The following is a 20,703-nucleotide window of genomic DNA, read 5'->3' on the forward strand; positions in this document are numbered from 1 at the left end:
GTAGTACACAATCAGTAGAATACTTTAAAAAACCATAAAACTTCAATGAATGGGAAAAGTCTGCAAAGAATAACAGCATTTTTGTTTGTTTGTTTTGTGCTTGTGTGTGTTTTAGTTTTTTAACCAGGTTCTGGTACTGGGAAAATCTTCAGTAAGTGACTTGTCAGAACATGTATTTGATTTGATACAAGAGCTGTTTGCCATAGATCCTCATTTATTGCTGTCCGTCATGCCACAGCTTGAGTTCAAACTGAAGGTAGGATACAGTGAAGTTCCTGAATTTAATACAAGAAAATCAGGAGTATGACGTTGGGAGCCACAGATTTAAGAACTATTTTCATTATTTCAGTTGATAACTTGAACACCAGCACTTTTACACTTTGCATTATACGGCTGTTATTTTAATTTGATCAAATAAAGGGGATAGATAGAATTATGTACAGACTTGTTAAAATGGAAAACCTGAAGGTCTTTCTTTAAAAAAACAAAAAACAAAAAAACACACATTATTTTCTTCTGTATATACTGTAATAACAATAATGATGAACTCACTTGGTATTGATGTGAATGTCATAAGTATTTGTATTTGGGGTTCTTTTTTAAGTGTTGGTCCCTATGTGTATTTCACTGTTGGTATGTATATGCTCATTGCACCTCAGACCAGAAGATTCTTGCTAATGGTGTCTGTTGGTCCGCGCCTGTGCTCTTGCTCCCTTCATGCTCTGATTAGAGAGTATAAGGGGTGGGACAGACCTTGAGGAGACTTCCTCCAGCTCTGAGGCTCCTGGTAGTTGGAGAGTCATGGGTATAGAGGCTCATGGTGGGGAGGGGTCAGGCAGAGAACAGGCACTCCTGTCTCTAGGTGACTTCAAGAGGGCTATCTCTCCCTCAAGAAGGCCCCTGGGAGGAAGTGGGTGTAGGGGCTCACGGGTTGGGGGGCATGCAGCTGGTGGGTGGGAGGCACCTGAGAGGGGAAGAGGAGGGTCAGGTGGGGGTAGCAGGGCATGACCAGTGGCCAGTTTTTCTGTGCCTCGGAGGTGGCAACTCTATTTGTAACTTTTAATATACATTGAGGATCATGTTATTGCCTTGTGTGGAGTAGTGGGATGATCTAAAAATGGTTATTTGTGTTGTTAATTTTCAAATCTGCCATCTCTCAGAGCCTGGGTGGTTCCATTAACAGAGGTGAGCCCAAAGGGGATTGTGGCATGAAAAAGTTTGGGAACCATTGAGTTAGATTTTGGGCAACCCTCTTCCCCATCTCCAGGGATCCCTCCCTTCCCAGTATGGGACTCCAGTTATGCCCAGGATTCTGGGCTTCAAGAATTGTCTCCTACTCCCAGTTAGTGATGTCAACCAAAGGTGCCTCTAATGCCTTAAAATAGCTCATATGTCCTCTAAATGCAGTATCTCTTGCTCCTTCCTGCCCTGAACCCATCAAGCATGGAAGTTTAGACTTAAGAAACACGACCTGGAGCTTGCAGACCCCTTAGATATAGTCTGAAGACCCCCTGAGTTCGGCGGATCCCCAGTTGAAAACCACTGCCCTACACCCGCGAGATCAGATGACTCTTAGCATCCAAGAAGCTCGAAAGCTCATTGAGGTCATGGTACCAACCCACAGGCTTCAAAGACTGAGATCATCTCCACATTGGCCAGAAGCAGGCCCACTGGTTACGCGCAAAGAGAGACATGAGCCTAGACCAATATGATCTCCATTACTGGTGAAGGACAGATGACCATCCCATATACCATCGGCATTGACAAGAGAGAGGACTCCACATGGTACCACTGTGGAGGACATCATCATCCTGCCAGATCTGGAATCTCCCATCTTATCAGAACCAGTCTTTACAAGGGAAATCCAGACATTGTCAGTCCACAAAGTTTATGAAAGAAGCCAGTCTCCTACTCCCTCTACCAGTCGGGCTATTTCCTCATTGATGATTCCGACGGCACCACCTTTGAGATGGAGCCCACATTTTGTTTATTGGGCTATTCTGATATGAAAGGAGGACTGTCATTACTGGCTCCAGCTTGGATAAGCAGACACTAGCACCGAACCATCTAAGAACTTACTCTTTTATATCTTATCTATTAGACCCTACAAGACTATAGTCACTGCTTTGTGAATTCCTTTTTTTGCTAAAACCATTTATAACCACCCCATATAATTGGGGCCTCTTCTCAAAGATTTTTCTCCTATCTTATCAGTTACCTTACAGGTTCAGTTTTTCAATTAAATCCAGTGTTTTCAGTTTAGCATGCCATCTTTCAGGGCCTTTCCATGACTGCTAAACACATTTTACACAAACTGCAAAGCATATATTTTCTTTAGCCAAACTAAATTTAACTCTTTGTATAATCCTACACCATGATGGGTGCAAACCACTATCAGTATAAAATGCTTTCCTTTGGTCTGGCAGCAGCACCTATAATGTTTACAAAAAGCAACAGAGGGTTCTGTGGCACCTTTGAGACTAACAGAAGTACTGGGAACATAAGCTTTCGTGGGTAAGAACCTCACTTCTTCAGATGCAAGACTTACCCACGAAAGCTTATGCTCCCAGTACTTCTGTTAGTCTCAAAGGTGCCACAGGACCCTCTGTTGCTTTTTACAGATTCAGACTAACACGGCTACCCCTCTGAATGTTTACAAAAGTGCTTTCAGTAATGGCAGCACACTTCTGGCACAGCAGTTCTGTAATCTGTCCATACGTAGATTATTGATGGGAAAGTCTCATTGGGAGGTGCATGAACCTGATCTCTGATCAATCTTTGAACATCACTAGGAATCTGCATGAATGTAGAAAAGTCCATTTTAGCTCCAATACAGACCATTAGATTTCATTAAAGATACTGTAGATGTGATCATGGGCAAAACTTACCTCCCTGTGGACAGGTTTCAATCTGTGAACATTCTGATCAACTGGCTCAGAAAGAGCCCCCAAACATGGATTCGGTCATGCCTTATCCTCCAGGTCACGTAACTTCTTGCATCTATATGACACCATTGAGGAGGCTCTGACTTCACAGTCTACAAGAAAATGGTATACGTGCCAAGCAGGCACAGTATGGACACATTATTTATGTTTCCTCCCAGGGTCTGAGACTGTTTAGCTTAGTGGCAGGACAAGGAACAGGTGTGTGTAGTTCCTTTCGCTCCACCACCTCCTGAGAAGACATTAATTATGGATATCTCCTTTGTAGGCTGTGGTGCTCATCTGGATGAACACATAGCTCAGGGAACATGCAAGTCCAGGATGCATAAATCTTCTGAAACTGAGAGCAGTCTGAAAGGCCTGCAAGCGATGCAATATTATTCATTCATACCCACGTATTAAGGTGCTGTTAGACAATCTGACAAATGTGTTATATGTAAACAAGCAAGGGGGATCAAGATCTATGCCACTTGGCATAGTGGCCTATGCAGCTGGTGTATTTGTCATCAGATTACCTTATTAGTAGTTCATCTTCTGGGAATACAGAATACCCTAGCGGACAGTCTCAACAGATAATTCTCCATGGAACATGAATGGGAGATCCACAACTCAGTAGTGAAAGACATATTCCTGCAATGGGGATATCTCCCTCTTTGAATCTGTTTGCATTACAGAACTAGAAATGCACAATGTACTGCTCCAGGGGAACACACAGTCAGAACTCCAAGGGATGAGAAATTTGATGGAAGCCATTCTCCCACTCTCGTTCTTACCTCAAATTCTCAGGAAAACCTAGCAGGACAAAATAGTGATTATCCTCATCACTCCCAAGTCCCCAAGACAGTTCTGGTTCCCCCTCCTTCTCTGTCTTTCATCTTGTCCACCAGTCTTTCTCAGACCACCTCACACCGGACAGGGGCAAGATCAGGCATCCAAATCTGAAGCCACTCACAGCTTAGTGGATGGGTGTCAAACTTCTAACAGAAATATCCAACAGCTGTTAAAGCTTCTCATTGCAGGAAGGAATCCACCAGAAGGTATTACTTAGTTGAGTGGAAAAGATTCTCTTTTTGGGCTCAGTGTCACCAAATATCTTCAGAGGAGATGGACATTCCCACTATTTTAGACTGACTATTCAACTAGAAAACCGCTGGTCTTTCCCTTAGCTCCCTGAAAAGTTTGCTCAGAACTTTTCCTCCAGTAACTAGACCTGCTCTGACATGGGATTTCAACTTGGTCCTTTCAGCTCTAACTAAGCTACCATTTGAAGAACATAAGAACATAAGAAAGGCCGTACCGGGTCAGACCAAAGGTCCATCTAGCCCAGTATCCTGTCTACCGACAGTGGCCAATGCCAGGTGCCCCAGAGGGAGTGAACCTAACAGGCAATGATCAAGTGATCTCTCTCCTGCCATCCATCTCCATTCTCTGACAGACAGAGGCTAGGGACACCATTCCTTACCCGTCCTGGCTAATAGCCATTAATGGACTTAACCACCATGAATTTATCCAGTTCTCTTTTAAACCCTGTTATAGTCCTAGCCTTCACAACCTTCTCAGGTAAGGAGTTCCACAAGTTGACTGTGCGCTGCGTGAAGAAGAACTTCCTTTTATTTGTTTTAAACATTTAAACATTGTTTTAAGCATTAGCAACTTGCTTACTTTCCCATTTATCTATGAAGGTAGCTTTCTTGGTGGCCATCACTTCGGCTAGAAAGCTAGGCGAACCTGTGGCCCTTGTGGCCTATGCACAAAGTACCATTTTCCATATGGATAAGGTTTCATGGAGACTGCACCTTAAGTTCATCACCAGTGTAATCTTGGACTTCTATATGAATTAGACTGTATGCTTACCTGTGTTTTTTCCTGTGCCTCAGACCACCAATGAGAAGCAGATATGGACATGCATTGGGCGTTGGCTTTCTGTCTTCAGAGAACAAAAGCCTTTAGGAGATTACCTAGGCTATTTGTGGTCCTGGCAGAATGCATGAAAGGCCAAGAGATAGCTGAGTGGATTTTGGGCTGCATCTTGCTCTGTTACCAGATATCTGATACACTCTGTACAGTGGAAGAGCAAGCCACTCCTTCAGAGCAAAAGCCACTTTGGTAGCTTTGCTTCAGGAGGTGCCTCACCTTGACATATGTAAAACAGCCATGTGGAGTTCTATTCTTACATGAGACAGTGTCCTGGTGCAAGACTCCTCAGTTGACGCATCCTTTGGGTCCTGCAGTCATCTATCCTCCATCATGAGTATTGCTTGTCAATCACCCTCAGTGGAATACACATAGGGACCAGTACTAGAAGAAGAAAGATTACTTGCCTTGTAGTAACTGGAGTTGTTAGAGATGTGTATGTCCTATCTGTATTCCACTACCTGCTCTCCTTCCCCTCTGCTTCGGATCATAGACTTGATTCACAGTAGAGAGTGAACTGGAGAGGTGGTTGGTCCACACCACCACCTCTGCCCGTGGATTGGAGAGGAAGAGCACAGGTGCAGATCAAAGGATACTGCTAGCAAGAATCTTCCTGCCTTAGGGGCATAGGACGCATATGTACCCAGAGTGCAATACAGATAGGAACTGCACATCTTTAACAACTCATTACTATAAGGTAAGTAACCTTGCTTTTCAACTATAATAGTCTATCTAGTTAATACTAATTTATTTTTGTTTTATCTAACTGAGCATAAGAAGACTTTTTCAAGAGCAGTATGCAAAATTTTCCGTGGAACTGGATAGGTAGAGAATTTGCTCTTTGTGAGCAAGGACTTTTCATTTAGCGTAGTCAGTAAGAACTTGCAGTTTAACTTTACTATATGGAGGAAAAGTGTGTGGAGAAAGTGGGCTGATAAGTAGACCAAGGGTAGGGAAAACCGATATAAAGTATATGGTATGTTAACAAAATTTTTGTAGCAGACAAGTATTTCTAAGTTACTTATCAGTCTTCTTATAACCAGTTAGAAAGTTACCTGACTTATCATGAAAATCCTGAGTAACAGCTGGGGAATAGCTTAGTCATCCTGTTTTTTTAATTGTTGACATCAAATTTGTCTGTGTTGAAATTGTGAGCACCTTAGGGTAGGTGGTGTGGTTTCTTTTATGTGTTTGGAAAGCACCTACCCCATTGTGGGTACAACTGGAAATAAACATTAAATAATGATAGAGAATAAGCAGCGAGCTTCTAATGATTTTCAATAGGATTTTGATACCTAACTTCCCTTTGAAAATTGCAGCCTAAATATCTCCCGCGTTGATAATAAACATCTGTTTCACGTCAACATTTAACTTAATAAATGTCTCAAACTTTTCCACATTATATTTGTTAAAATACATTTTAAAATAAAAATAAACTACATCGTTGACTATAAAAAGGACATTTTAAAATTACTGGAGTTATGTAGTACACAAACTACTGCATGTGTATTTTTCTTTCTAAATGAAAGATTACTTGTTTGGAAGTGGACAGCTATCCATCCAATGACTTTTATATGTTTGTTTAATAGGTAACAGTGTGTTTGCTGTTATTTTTGTCTGATGGTCCTAATGTTATGTGACTAGAGTTAAAGAAAATCAGAGTACCATTATAGAGCAAAGATACAATCTTATTTTTTGCTTGAAAAACAAATTTCAATTTCAGATAATTGAAAACCACCTTGCTTGCTTTATGGCTACCATCCATATGGCTGAAGCTGACTGGATGAGACTCTCCAGAGTGTTAGTGGAGTTGTATAATCTGTCAAATTTTGCTATTGGGTAATACCAGTCTAAAAGTGCAGTTTTTTTTTTTTAAAAGTGCTTAAAAATGTAATATATTACTTTTGGAAAAAATTTTACAGATTTGTTGATATATATATATATTTTTTTTAATGTTCTCTACCAGTTAGTCTGTTTACCGTTTTTTGTCTCTTATTCAGGAAGGTACTTCAGCACATGCCTAACTTTAAGAATGAGTAGTTCTAATTACTTCAAATGGACTGCCTTACATGGATAAAATTAGGCATGTGCTTAAGTACCTTACTGAAGTGTGATCTTTCTGAGTATATTACTCACGCTGATATAAAAAGTCATTGTGTAGGACATATTCAGAGAGGTCTGGATTCCAGCTATATGATGAACCTATTACCTATGTTTGTAATTCATTACTATAATCTATATTATTAAAATCTTCATAAAGTACAAAATAACCAAGTGACATTAACAATGAAAAACAGATTAATGCCTAATTTTAACACTGCTAACCTCCAACTCTTTAAATTTCATTTATCAGAAATTCTATTTAATTAAATTAAAATAAATATTTTAACACGGTAACTTGTTGTGAGGGGATGGAGGGGTGAGGGGAAAGAAGAATTGTGTATTGTAACCAGTACAAATATGAGAAGTCATAATTTCCTTTATAGTTGCATTTGAACAGTTAATGATTTAACGGTTTATCTATTTCTTTTTGGTTTAGAGTAATGATGGAGAAGAGCGTTTGGCTGTTGTTCGACTTCTAGCTAAACTATTTGGCTCTAAAGATTCTGATCTGGCAACACAAAATCGTCCTCTTTGGCAATGCTTTCTTGGACGGTGAGAAGACATACAGACCAACTTCAGAATTTGTATTCTTTACAATTGCTAAGTATTCCTAATAGTGCTGTTAATAAGAAACACTTTTTTCCAGCATTTCTCTGTTTTCAAAAGCTATAGTTAATTTGTTTTTTTATTTGGGCGGGAAGATTTGTTACGTATTGTATTTGAACTTTCAGAAAGCCTTTGACAAAGTCCCTAACTAAAGGATTTTAAGCATACTAAGCTGTCATAGGATAATAGGGAAGGTCCTCTCTTGGATCAGTAATTGGTTAAAAGACAAGAAACAAAGGATAGGAATAAGTAGTCAGTTTTCAGAACGGAGAGAAGTTAATAGCCTTGTCCTCCAGGGAGCAGTACTGGGACCAGTGCTGTTCAACATATAGTCATAGATGATCTGGAAAGAAGGGTAAATAGCGAGTTGGCAAATTTTGCAGACATTACAAAATGACTCAAGATCGTTAAGTCCAAAGCAGAATGAAAAGCTACAAAGGGATTTCACAAAACTGGGTGACTGGATAACAAAATGGCAGATAAAATTCAGTGTTGATAAAGTAGTGCATGTTGGAAAACATAATCCCAACTATACATACAAAATGATGGGGTCTAAATTAGCTGTTACCACTCAAGAAAGAGACCTGGGAGTCATTGTGGATAATTCTCTGAAAACATCTGTTCTTCTTCGAGTGTTTGCTCATGTCGATTCCTTCCTGTGCGTGCCCACATGCACAGTTGTCGGAGACTTTTGCCTTAGCAGAATCTGTAGGGACATCTGCGGCACCCTCTGCAGCGCTGCGTTCATGCATCAGTATGTCAGGTGCCGCCAGTCCTACGCCCTCCCAGGTGGACAGTCAGAGTACCTTTTTCCCTTGCTTCGGAAGTGGTCAGCGGTTTTTTGCTCCTACTCTGAACTGTGTGTTCCAGCTGTAAATAGTTTTGTTTGTAGATAGTTTAGTTAAATACCTGTTAAGTACTGTAGTTAGTCAGTAAGGGTCTTGGTGGGGACTTTGCCCCAGTCTCCCGGTTTAAGACCTATTCTGACTACAACAGGCCTATGCCTGTTAGTGACCTGCGTGGTAGCTGTTTGAAGTGCCTGGGGGAATCTGACATAAAAGAGAAGTGTTGCATCTGTAAGAACTTTCGTCCCAGGACACAGAAAGAACACAAAATTCCCTTGAGGGCCCTCCTCATGGAGACCGCTCTTTGTCCAGCCTCGGAGCCGGCCTGGCCAGATACAATGCCCAATACTTCAGCTTCGGTGCGCAGCACACCCCCGCCACTGGTCCCCTTCGCTGGTACCTAAGAAGAAGGCTAAGAAGAGGGACCTGATGCCGAGCAAGCCAGATCAAGGGGCATTGGGCAAAGCACCCTGCTCGGGGCACCCGCGCACACTGGAGCTACACCGGGGCTCTGCCCAAGGGAGTACCACCCTCCCGCAGGGACCCACCACCGACTCTAGGGACCCAGGCTGATGGTGCAGCTGACGCACTCTGAGCTTCTGGTGACCAGAGAGCAAGAAGCGCTCCCACCGCAATTGGTGCTGTGTGCGGTGATGGAGCCTGCTAAGGCTCCTCGTGAGGGCAAGCCCGCCATGAGGGCCTTGCACAAGACAAGCGAGCGCCGTTGGTCTCCGGAACCAAGACAGAGCCTTGTGTTGCCATGCCTTTGGTCTCCGCGTCAGCACAGGTCACTGGTTCACCGTTATGGGTCGTTGATGCTGCGCTCCTGGTCTCCACCCTTGCACGAGGACTCACCCAGAAAGAGACGCCCCTCATCCCACAGTCAGCACTAGTCGTTTTCGTGCCGATGGTCAATGTCACTGAGACTTCGGGGATGCTCCCCAGCTCAGCGCCGCTTTCCCTACTCCTCGAACTGGTCAGACTGTTCCCAGCACCGGTCACCTGCGGTGACAGTTAGCCGCCAGACCTAGGCCTCGATGTCCCCGCCCTGGTCATCGGAGGAGGAGGAATTCTCCAGTACAGAGAGGGAGTTTAACCCCTCGCCTAGGCAGCAGCACGGTGGTGGAGGAACCAGAGCCCACCCTGAGACCTCCCTCTCCGGTGGGTGACGATGCCCCAGGCCCTCCCCCAGTGGTCCAGTCATCCTCCTCCTCTCCGGACGAGGCAGTGGTGGGGCCCTCCAGGGCTAGTCCATTGGATGACTTCAAGGAGCATCAGGCGCTGCTCTGCTGGGTGGCCACTAACATGGAGCTCAAAGCGGAGGAAATGGCAGAGCCGGTGGACACATTGTTCAACCTGCTCTCGGCGTCCACCCCAGCACAGGTCGCACTCCTGGTGCACAAGGGGGTCCTGAATATTGCCCCGTCCTCCATCCTGCCCACTTCCAAGAGGGTGGAAAAGAAGTATTTTGTCCCCGCTAAGAGATTTGAATACTTACACACCCACCCGCCCCCGGGTCGTCAATCATATCAGCAGCCAGTGAAAAGGACCAACAGGGACTGGCCAGTTCCACCCCCAAGAATAAAGAGACCAAGAGACCGCACCTCTTTTGATGCAAGATTTATTCGATGGCCAGTCTCCAGTTTCGGGTGGCGAACCATCAGGCCCTCTTGGGGCGCTGGAATTCTAACTTGTGGGATTCTCTCCTTAAGTTTAAGGACTCTGTGTCCCAGGAGGTGGCCCAGGAATTTGGGGCTCTGGTGGAGGAAGGTACCGTGGCAGCTCGGTGCTCCCTCCAGATGGCCTGGGTGGCCAATTCAGCTACCAGAGTGGTTGCCTTGGCGGTGGTCATGCAGCGCAGTTCCAGGCTCCAGCCTGTCCCAGCAGATGCAGGCCTCTATTCAGGACCTCCCGTTTGACAGGGCTGTTTTCTGACCAAATGGACGCAAGACTGCGTGGCCTAATGGACACCCGCGCTACACTCCATGCATCATGGAGATGCATACTCCTCAGCCTGCATGGCAGCCATTCCGGCATCCCCCACCACCAAGGCAGTGGCAGCCTCGGTAGGGGCCTGCGAGGAGAAAGGACGCCGGGTTTAACTTCTGCCTCCCTTCATCTGCCCGCTTACTGGCATAGCCTATTCCAGCAAAACACCCTGGGAACCAGAAGCGCTCATTTTGGGGGTGCACTCAGGAACAACGCACCTATCACCTCCCTGGATCTGTCCTGCTTTTTCCTGGACCACCTCCACTCCCTCTGTTCGGCCTGATTGAGGGTCACCTCGGACCGTTGGGTGTTAGATGTAGCATCATCCGGCTATAACCTCTGGTTTACGGCCGCCCTTCCCTCCCACTCCACCTCTTCCCCGTCCTCTTCAGGGACCCTTCTCACGAGCAACTCCTCATTCAGGAGGTGGACAACCTACTGTAGCTGGGTATGGTGGAGGAGGGGAGGTTCCTCAGACAATGAGGGGAAAAGGGGTCTACTCCTGTTATTTCCTAATCCAGAAGGCGACCTTTCTGGACCTGCGACAACTCAACAAATACCTCAAAAAGTCGAAGTTTCGCAAGGTATCCCTGGCCTCCATCATTCCCTCCTTAGATCTGGGCAACTGGTATGCCAAAAGATGCTTGTTTCCATATCTCTGTTTTCCCAGGACACAGGCGTTCCTGTGCTTCATGGTGGGCCAGCGCCATTTCCAGTTTATGGCGGTCCCCTTTGGCCTATTCTCGGCCCCCAGGGTCTTTACAAAATGCATGGCCCCTATAGCCGCTTACCTAAGACACGGGGGGTCCCGGTCTATCCTTATCTCGACGATTGGCTCATCAAGGGCAGATTGTGGGATCACGTGAAGAGCAGCTGTGATCTGGTGCATGCCACATGCCGCAACCTAAGCCTGTTAGTAAACGAGATGTCAACCCTCGTATCTGTGCAATGGATAGAATTCATCGGGGTAGTTCTCGACTTCACGGGGGCAAGGGCATTCTTCCCAGAGTCCCATTTCCAAGCCATGTCGGAAGTAATCTCCTGTGTGATGGATCATCTGCTCATCACTGCCTGCACCTGCCTAAAGTTGTTTGGTCACGTGGAGGCCCACATATACGTGGTCTGCCACACCCAGCTTCACCTCTGCCCATTGCAGGGATGGTTGGCATTGGTCTGCATCCCCAACAGACACGACCTGGACCCCGTAGTCAAGGTGCTGCACACCATGCGAGTATCCCTGGCGTGGTGGCTGGATCCTGCGCCAATCCTTCAGGGAATTCCCGTTGCGGCCCCATCCCTATTGCTGACTATGGTGTCTGATACCTCGGATGGGGAGCCCACTTGGGAGAGCTCAGTACTCAAGGCCGCTGGTCATGGGTCAGCTGCTCCCTCCATTTAATTGTCAGGGAGTTCAGGGTGGTTTGCCTGGGCTGCCAGGCTTTTCGATCCCAGTTGCAGGGCAAGGTGGTTCATGTCCTGACGACATCATGACCGCAATGTTTTATATCAACAAGTAAGGTGGAGCCAGGCCCTCAGCCCTTTGCCAAGAAGCATTCCAACTCTGGGACTTCCGTGTGCAGCATGCCATTCATCTTGTGTCAGCACACCTCCCCAGAACTGGGAACGTTCTGGTGGATCACCTCAGCAGGACCTTCTCGTCTTGCCACGAGTGGTCTCTCCACCCCGAGATGGTTGACAAGATTTTCTGAAAGTGGGGGTCTCCCCAGGTGGACCTGTTTGCGACTTGCCAGAAGACGAAGTGCCCCCGGTTCTGCTCATTCTGGGGGCTCGACAGGGATTCCAGGTCAGATGCCTTTCTGCTTCCCTGGTGGGAGCTCTGATGTACGCTTTCCTGCTGGTGCTGTTGCTCCACAGGGTCCTCATGAAGGTTAAGCAGGGCAGGGCCAAGGTCATACTTATCGCCCTGGCTTGGTCTCGCCAGCATTGGTTCAGTACGCTCCTGGACCTGTCTGTGTTGGCCCCGATGCTGCTGCTCCACAGGCCAGATCTCCTATCACAGAATCAGGGCAGGCTCTTGCACCCAAACCTGGTGGTGCGGCACCTGACAGTTCGGTTGCTCCATGGCTGAATTCTGAGGAGCAGGAGTGCTCAACCTGAGTCCAGCAGGTCCTGCTGGGAAGCAGGAAGCCCTCCACTAGGGCCACTTATCTGGCCAAACGGAAAATTTTACATGCTGGGCTTTGACCCGAGGGATTAGGCTTGCGCAGGCTTTGCTGCATCTGATCCTGGACTGCCTTGTGCATCTTAAATTTCAGGGGTGGTTCCTTTCATCTATTAAGGTCCACTTGGCTGCTGTAATGGCCTTTCACCTTCCGTTCCAGGGCAGGTCGGTCTGCATGCATGGCATGACGGTCCAGTTCCTGAAGAGCTCCGGAGCGACTACCCTTGAGCCTGGGATCCTGTCCCTCCATGGGACCTTAACCTGGTGCTCACGCAGCTCATACAAGGCCCCTTCAAGCTCTTGGTGTCCTGTTCTCTTCTTCTGCTCTCCTGGAAGGTGGTGTTCTTGGTGGCGATAACTTCTGCCTGGAGGGTTTCCAAGATTAGGGCACTCACCTCAGAACCGCTGTATACCGTGTTCTTCAAGGACAAGGTCCAGCTGCGGCCACACCCGGCTTTCCTGCCCAAGGTGGTTGCCTAGTTTCCCATGAGCCAGGACATATTCTTGCCAGTCTCCTGTCCAAAACCTCATAAGTCTGAGGGGGAGCATAGATTGCATTTCCTGGACATCAGGAGAGTGCTGGCCTTCTACATCGAGAGGACCAGGCCATTTCGTAAATTGACTCAGTTCGTCGCTGTGGCAGATAGGATGAAGGGTTGTCCGGTGTCCATCCAGAGAATTTTGTCTTTGATCACTTCCGGCATCCATTTCTGCTATGATCAGGCCAAGGTGCCTCTGCCAGCAGTTGTCACCATTCACTCAGCTAGAGCGCAAGCCTCGGCGGTGGCTTTCCGGACCCAAGTGCCCTTTCAGGATATCTGCAAGGCTGCTATCTGGCCGTCCTTTCACAGGTTCACATTGCACTACGCCCTTACCTAACAAGCTTGAGACGATGCTGGCTTCAGTAGAGCAGTGCTGCAAGCCGCACAACCGTGAACTCTGAGCCCAACTCCAGGGATATTACTTGTGAGTCACCTAGAATGGTATCGACGTGAGCAAGCACTCGAAGAAGAAAAAATAGTTACCCACCTTTTCATAACTGTTATTCTTTGAGATATGGTGTTCACATCCATTTCATTACCCACCCGTTTACCCCTCTGTCAAGAGTTGCTGGCAAGAAGGAACTGAGAGGGCGTAGGGCTGGCACCGCCTGATATACTGCCGCATGAGCACGGCACTCCAGAGGGTGCCACAGCTGTCCCTACAGATACCGCTAAGGCAAAAGTCTCCGACTATGCACATGGGCGCGCATACACCTAGGGTACGTCTATACTTACCTCCGGGTTCGGCGGTAAGCAGTCGATCTTCTGGGATCGATTTATCGCGTCTTGTCTAGATGCGATAAATCGATCCCGGACGTGCTCGCCGTCGATGCCAGTACTCCTGCTCCACGAGAGGAGTATGTGGACTCGACGGGGGAGCCTGCCTGCTGCATCTGGACCCGCGGTAAGTACCTTGTAGTTCGAACTAAGGTACTTCGACTTCAGCTACGTTATTCACGTAGCTGAAGTTGCGTATCTTAGTTCGAACTGGGGGTTAGTGTGGACCAGCCCCTAGAATAGAATGGACAGGAGCAACATATCTTGAGGAATAACAGTTACGAAAAGGTGGGTAACAGTTATTTCAGTGTGCAGCGACGGCAGTCAAAATAGCTAACAATATTAGGAATCATTAGGAAAGGGTTAGAGAAGACAGTAAATATCATAATGGCGCTATGTAAATCCATGGTAAGCCCACACCTTGAATACACCATGCAATCCTGGTTGCCCCCATCTCAGAAAAGATATATTAGAATTGGAAAAGGTATAGCGAAGGGCAACAAAAATGATAAGGGGTATGAAATAGCGTCCATATGAGGAGAGATTAAAAAGACTGGGAAAAAGGATGACAAAAGGGGGTATGATAGAGGTCTATATAAAATCATGAATGATGTGGATAAAATGACATAACACAAGAAACAGGGGTCACCCAGTGAAATTAATAGACAGCAGTTTAAAATAAACAAAAGGAAGTACTTCTTCACACAACACACAGTAAACCTGTGGAACTCATTGCCAGGGGATGTTGTGAAGGCCAAAACTATACCTGGGTTTAAAAAAGAATTAGAAAAGTTCCTGGAGGATAGGTCCATCAATGACTATTAGCCAAGATAGTCAGCTGCATGCTCTGAGTGTCCCATAGCCTCTAACTGCCAGATGCCAGGACTGGACAACGGGGGGTGGATCACCTATTCTGACAGGATATTGGAGTAATGGACCATTGGTCTGACCCAGTATGGTCATTCTTATGTTCTTATGATTTGCATTAAATAGAGTTTTAAAATAGGGAATCTTTGATCCATATAAAGTATTTTAAAACAAAAATAATTGAAAGTTAAGTTGCAAGAAATTGCCCTAAGACCAGGGATTGTGCGTTCAAAGATCCAAAAATATAAGAGCCTTGTTTATGATGGTACATTGTTATACCTAAAAGCATCTTTTCAATTTATTTGTTAAATACCTCCGATACAATACTTCACTCTACCTAGACATTTGTATGTTTTTTGTTGGGTTGTGGGTTTTTTTTTTTTTTTTTTGCATGGCCACATCCTTTTTAGTAAATAGCAATTTTAAGTGCAACATTATATTAGAGGGTTCTTATTTTCAACACTCCAAGGCTGTAATCCTGACCCCATTTAAGTGTATTATTGCTATCCTGATACTTTTTGCCCCCCCCCCCTTTTTTTTTCCCCCACAAGAAGCATTTTGAGCTTTACATTTTTAAAAACCTAATGGAGATTGTCAAATTCTATTTTATGTATTATCATGTACTCTAAAATTATTTTTATGCAGTTGACGTAACAGTAACACATTCTCAACATACTTATGTGACGATGTAAAGAGAAACATTGATTTTTAAAGATAACCCAAAAACTTAACATGCTTCATTTTCCATCCCTCTAGATTTAATGATATCCATGTCCCTGTGAGGTTAGAAAGTGTGAAATTTGCCAGTCATTGTTTAATGAACCATCCGGATTTAGCAAAAGACCTTACCGGTAAGATGCATAATTTAAAGTTTAAAAAATTTTTTGTCTGAGGGAGGAAATTGTTTCAAGTACATAGCAATATGGTTCTGAAATATGTTAAGACCGGACTTGCCTGTGCTGGATGGGGAGTTCTAAGGTATTCATTTAAGGTAGATTTTCCTGTAGAAGGCAAGAGAGGTTTTTTAAAAGTAGGCATTTCACATTGGGTATGTTTTGTTGCTAGCTTTATAGAACAAAGATGGTCCAATTATCCTATGTAGAATTAGTTTTAACCTGATCATCTCAAATTTTGATGAAATCTTGGCCCTGACAGAGCAGGTTAACCATTGAGCATGTGGAATGGGATTTTCAGAAGTACTTGGTGTTTCCCTAACTCTGCTTCCATTGATTTACAAAATCCCACCCATGATCTAACGATTAAATTCCTCCTGCAGGCCAGCATTATAGCCAGTTTTAACTTGTGAAAGTTGGAAAGCAGGGATAGAAGAACATAACATAAAGACCAGTTACATCCTTTGGCATATTTTCATTTTTCAGTCCCCTTTTCCCCACCCGCCTTTTTTTTAATACCATAATCATGATGTGCTCAGCATGCTCGGTCTCATTTTCAGTGGTGATTAGCACTAATAGATCCCACTCACTTCAGTAGGAACTGAATGCTCAGCACCACTGAAAGTCAGGACACTTACAATTAGATTTTTTTCCCCTTAAACCGGATGTTGGAGTAATTGCTGAAGGTGAATGAGCAGATTTTTATAAAGTGAGAAATAGGTCTATATTTTCCTTTTTTTTTAAAATAGTTCATGTATTTTGGAAATGTGAAATAAGGCATATTGCTAAGACTCAATTTGTGCCCACAGTATTGTGGAATCTCTGGAAAATATTAGTTTTGCCTGTCTTCACCTGCTAGTATTGATGCACCAGACTATGGGTTGGTCTACACTAACACTGTAAGTCAATCTGAGTAACACTAGTTCATTTATGTAAGTTACATAACTGAAGTCAACATAATTTAGGGTGACTTCCAGTGTTGTCTACACTGCACTATGTCGATGAGAGACGTTCTTCCATTGACATAGCTTCCCCCGCTTGGGGAGGTGGAGTACAGATGTCGACAGGAGGGCGCTCTCCCTTTGACTTAGCATGTCTTCACCAGACCTACTAAATCGACTCTGCTGCATCGATCACAGTGGTGTCGATTTAGCCGGTAGTGTAGACCTGGTTTACGTTTTGCTGTTCAGATATCTGTATTCTTCGGCAGGTCTCTTCTCAGGCTATATCTATGTTACAGGAACTATAGTAGCATAGCTACAGTGCCATAGCTGTATCACTTTAATCCTGTGGTGTAGACAAAGACTACAGCAATGAAAGGGGTATTTTCATCATTGTAGGAACTCCACTTCCCTGAGCAGTGGTAGCTAGGTTGGACGGAGAAATGCTTCTGTTGATCTAGCTTCATTTACACCAGGGACTAGATCAGCATAACTGTGGTGCTTAGATGTGGATTTTCCATAGCCCTGAGCACCGTCGATCTAAGATTTAAATGTAGACAAGACCTCATTAATATTCATTGGAAAGATATATTTTAAGTATTTTAGGTAAAAGAATATGTGGGGGTCTCAAGGTAAAATTGTTCAAGTTTATACGTGGTCTGATTAGAGAGATGTCGGTTGTGACTCCACAGTTAAGTTTGCATTGTGATTGACAGGAAACAAATCCTTTAATTTCTATTCACTGTTTCTCTAGAATTTTATAAAAAAGGGATTAAAGGGATTAGTAGGTTGGCTAGTAGTTTAGAGAATACTAACTTTTCACCTTTGGAAACTCTCTGGTTCAGATATGGTTTAAGTTGTAACTGTAAATGAGTTTGATCTCATTAGGGTCTCTATTGGATATTGGCCAGTTCTACGCAGACACTTCGTAATTTGAGCTGTGGTGTGGCCTGTTGAGTCTATATTTGATTTACTCAAGTAGTCCGTAAATACTTGATGACACAATGGCCCTGTAACAATTTTGAAGTAATCATTACAGCGAACACGGCAAAAAAAATTCTTGTTGAAAGGTATCTAACTATGAAGTTATAAAATCAATATAGTCTGTTTAAATAGACAGTTTTAAAGATTCTGATATGTATTTTGAAGAACCGGTATCTGTATGATATACCAGAATAACTCTCAGGGAGTTGTTGCAGAATGTAGTTGCAAAACCCTTCCCCCCTCCCTCCCCCCCCAATACTGTAAAGGACTTTTCTACAATTTTTTTTAAATTAATGCATTAAGGCAAAGATAGGATTTTGATGGGAATTTCTATATTTAGATATTAATGATGCTATTTAAATTGACAGAAGATTATGCTATGACTAAAATAAAATCCTTAATTTAGTCTGTTGTGATGGATCATGCTTCTGTGAAACAATGCTCCCTCAGGGCATTATAGAACAGTGTGTTACAAACATAATCTAAAATATTGAGGCACAGTGAGCTGAGTTTCAGCCTTAACTCGGAATTTTATCATTTCTGACTCAAACTAATCTTTAATGATTTACAACATTTTAAATGTATTACTTATATTGTAAACACCTTGGGGCTGAGAATTATTATATACAGTTTCATGTGCAGTAGATGATATAGTTATACATTTTAACTGAGGTTTGTGTAGTTTTAATTTTCCTAATAGAGTGTCATTTGTTGTGCATCTGCAACAAAAGCTCTTGAGTATACTTTTCATGGTTACCGTTGTTGTTTTTTTGTTGTAATAGAGTACTTGAAGGTTAGATCACATGACCCAGAAGAAGCCATTCGACATGATGTCATTGTTACAATTATAACGGCTGGGAAGAGAGACCTTTCTTTAGTCAATGACCAGCTCCTTGGCTTTGTAAGAGAAAGAACACTAGATAAACGGGTAAGGTATAATACTTCATTTGCAGTAATTGCCACCTTTAAATACAACTAATGAAGAAAAAAATGGCAAAACCAGAATCTTCTGTGCATTGAGGATATGTGTTACAGTTTTGTGCGGTTAATTAGAATGCAGTGGCAAAATTAATTCTCACTAGAAGGCAGACTGTTCAAATGCAGGCAGTGTGTCTGAGCAGGGGCTATATATCAGGGAAATGAGATCATTATTCTGCCAGGAATAATACGAATTTCACCATCAAGCTCCTCACTAGCCAGAGGTCTGACAGTGTGATTGGCCTAAGGGAGTTGGGCGCCCTCCCAGAAACTTGTCAGTGAAGACTAATTTCAGCTCTAGATGAGGTTTCTTTATGGGATTCATCTCTGAAAAGAGCTTAATGGACTTAAATTCTGGGAAAAATAAAAATTGACAGCTGACTGGAAATGGCTATGAAGCACACATAACTATTTGAGGTAAACAGTAATATAACATGGTGTTTTTAAAAGGCTTTCACTCTGTGTATTTTAGGTGTCTTTCAAAGTGAGTAGGAGACATATAACTTTTGTGAGCTCTCAGCATTCACCAGATTTTTTTTTTTTACAGCTTTTGTCTTATTCTTTTATATCTGCTTGTGACTACCTCCTCATTTTGAATCTAGTAAGCTTTTGAGGCCTGAACACATGATTTAAACCTCATTTAACTATTCTCCTGCATAAGTACTGATGACAATACTTGCTTTCCACAGTTCATATTCCCCTTGGACAAGCCCCTGTTCTTGACACATGTCCATCCATTTGCTTCCATCTGATTCTTTTTGGGCTACTCTTTTTATTCAGCTATTCAACTAGTGTAGATTTTGTAGACTACTGACTTTGTTCTATTTCTTTGGTGTAAGTTGTCTTAGTGCTTCCAGGAGAGGGGAACTGAAAGCTTCTGATCCATGAGAGTCCTCCATGAGAGCTCTTTTTCTAAAGACCCAGCCTGCTTGTAGAAAGGGCACTGCAGAAATGGTTCAAACACTTTCTTCTTCTGTTGAAACAGGCCATTTTATCTTAGAGACTCCAAGTTCAATGGCACCTTCTCATCTCAATTCTCTAGGAAGAGGCTTATTGAAGGAAAGTTTTGGGATAGGCTTTGAAAGTTGGCTCAAGTTCCCATTTGCCCAAACATCTAGGCCAGATAGGGACTTTTCCTTTCCCCAAGAAGAAACTCTTGGGTTAGTCAACTTCAGTGAGTGGCTTTGGGATGAGAAACCAAAGGAACAGACTCCAAGCTCCCTTCTCTCTTTAACCACTTCCCTGAATATCTCCAGTTTTAACTTTTCCTTCACCACTGAAGGAGGACTCAAAAGCATTTTGGGAGCTGACAACCTGCCTGGCTCCTGTTTTAGAGACCCCTTGAATTGAGAAAAAGGGAGAACCCGGTGACTTTTCTATCCTGAATTTAATAGAAAACTGAAGAAGGGCTTTTCTGACAAATAAAGGATTCTTTGGAACCTTATGAAACTGTTGTCTCACCCACTGACAGAAGAAATTAATTGTACCAGGTATCCCAGGAAGGTTTTGACCAAGGTATTTAAATCTCTTTTGAGCTAAATCAAAAGAGCACCTTTCTATCCTTATCCTTCTTTATCATTCTGCTGCCTTTGATGCTGATGATCTCATTCTCCAACTTTTCTCTCTTGGCTTCTTTGACTGTGATCAGCACCCTACTGACTGCTCTTTTAGTTTTTCATATAATAGCTCCTTATCTTCCCTTCTCTCTATAGATTTTTTCCACACCCATCACTGTTATATCTGAATTGCTCCCTCATCTGACAGCATTCTCTCAGGATTCTGTCCTCCCTTGTCTGTCGTTAATGCCCTTCTCTGTTCCCAGGGTTTCAACTACTACCTTTGTGCCAGTAATTCCCAAACCTACCAATTTCACATTTCAAGCTGCTTCTGATATCTCCTTTTGATGGATGTTCTACTGACATCTTAAGAATAACCTTTCCAAAGCTGAACTTTTCCAAAATCTTTCCTCCTAATCCTTCTCCTTCACCTTCCTTCTTTCTTCCCAATGACAGCTCAGTCCTTCCTGTCTCCTGTATAGCTGATGAACACACAGCTCAAGATGGGAATGTCTATGTCTACATGTGGAAAATAGTATTTAACTACTTTTTGAAAGATAAATATTTTTGTAATATTTTATTTT

At 43.8% G+C, this 20,703-nt stretch overlaps 1 protein-coding gene across 7 annotated transcripts in view; it reads left to right on the plus strand.

The window, feature by feature from the left end:
* The window catches only part of PDS5A (PDS5 cohesin associated factor A), a 170,995-nt gene that overhangs the window by 80,893 nt on the left and 69,399 nt on the right, over positions 1-20,703 (plus strand). For 5 of the 7 annotated variants that reach the window (XM_042843417.2, XM_005286368.5, XM_065598129.1 and 2 more), the window contains exons 8-11: positions 116-256; positions 7,396-7,511; positions 15,524-15,618; positions 18,368-18,513. In XM_042843417.2, the coding sequence (XP_042699351.1) occupies positions 116-256; positions 7,396-7,511; positions 15,524-15,618; positions 18,368-18,513 (498 nt within the window). The remainder of the gene's footprint in view (positions 1-115; positions 257-7,395; positions 7,512-15,523; positions 15,619-18,367; positions 18,514-20,703) is intronic. The other 2 variants (XM_042843420.2, XM_065598130.1) reach the window with 1 other exon arrangement.

Source organism: Chrysemys picta, chromosome 5 (assembly GCF_011386835.1).
Source record: "Chrysemys picta bellii isolate R12L10 chromosome 5, ASM1138683v2, whole genome shotgun sequence".
Lineage (NCBI taxonomy): Eukaryota > Metazoa > Chordata > Testudines > Emydidae > Chrysemys > Chrysemys picta.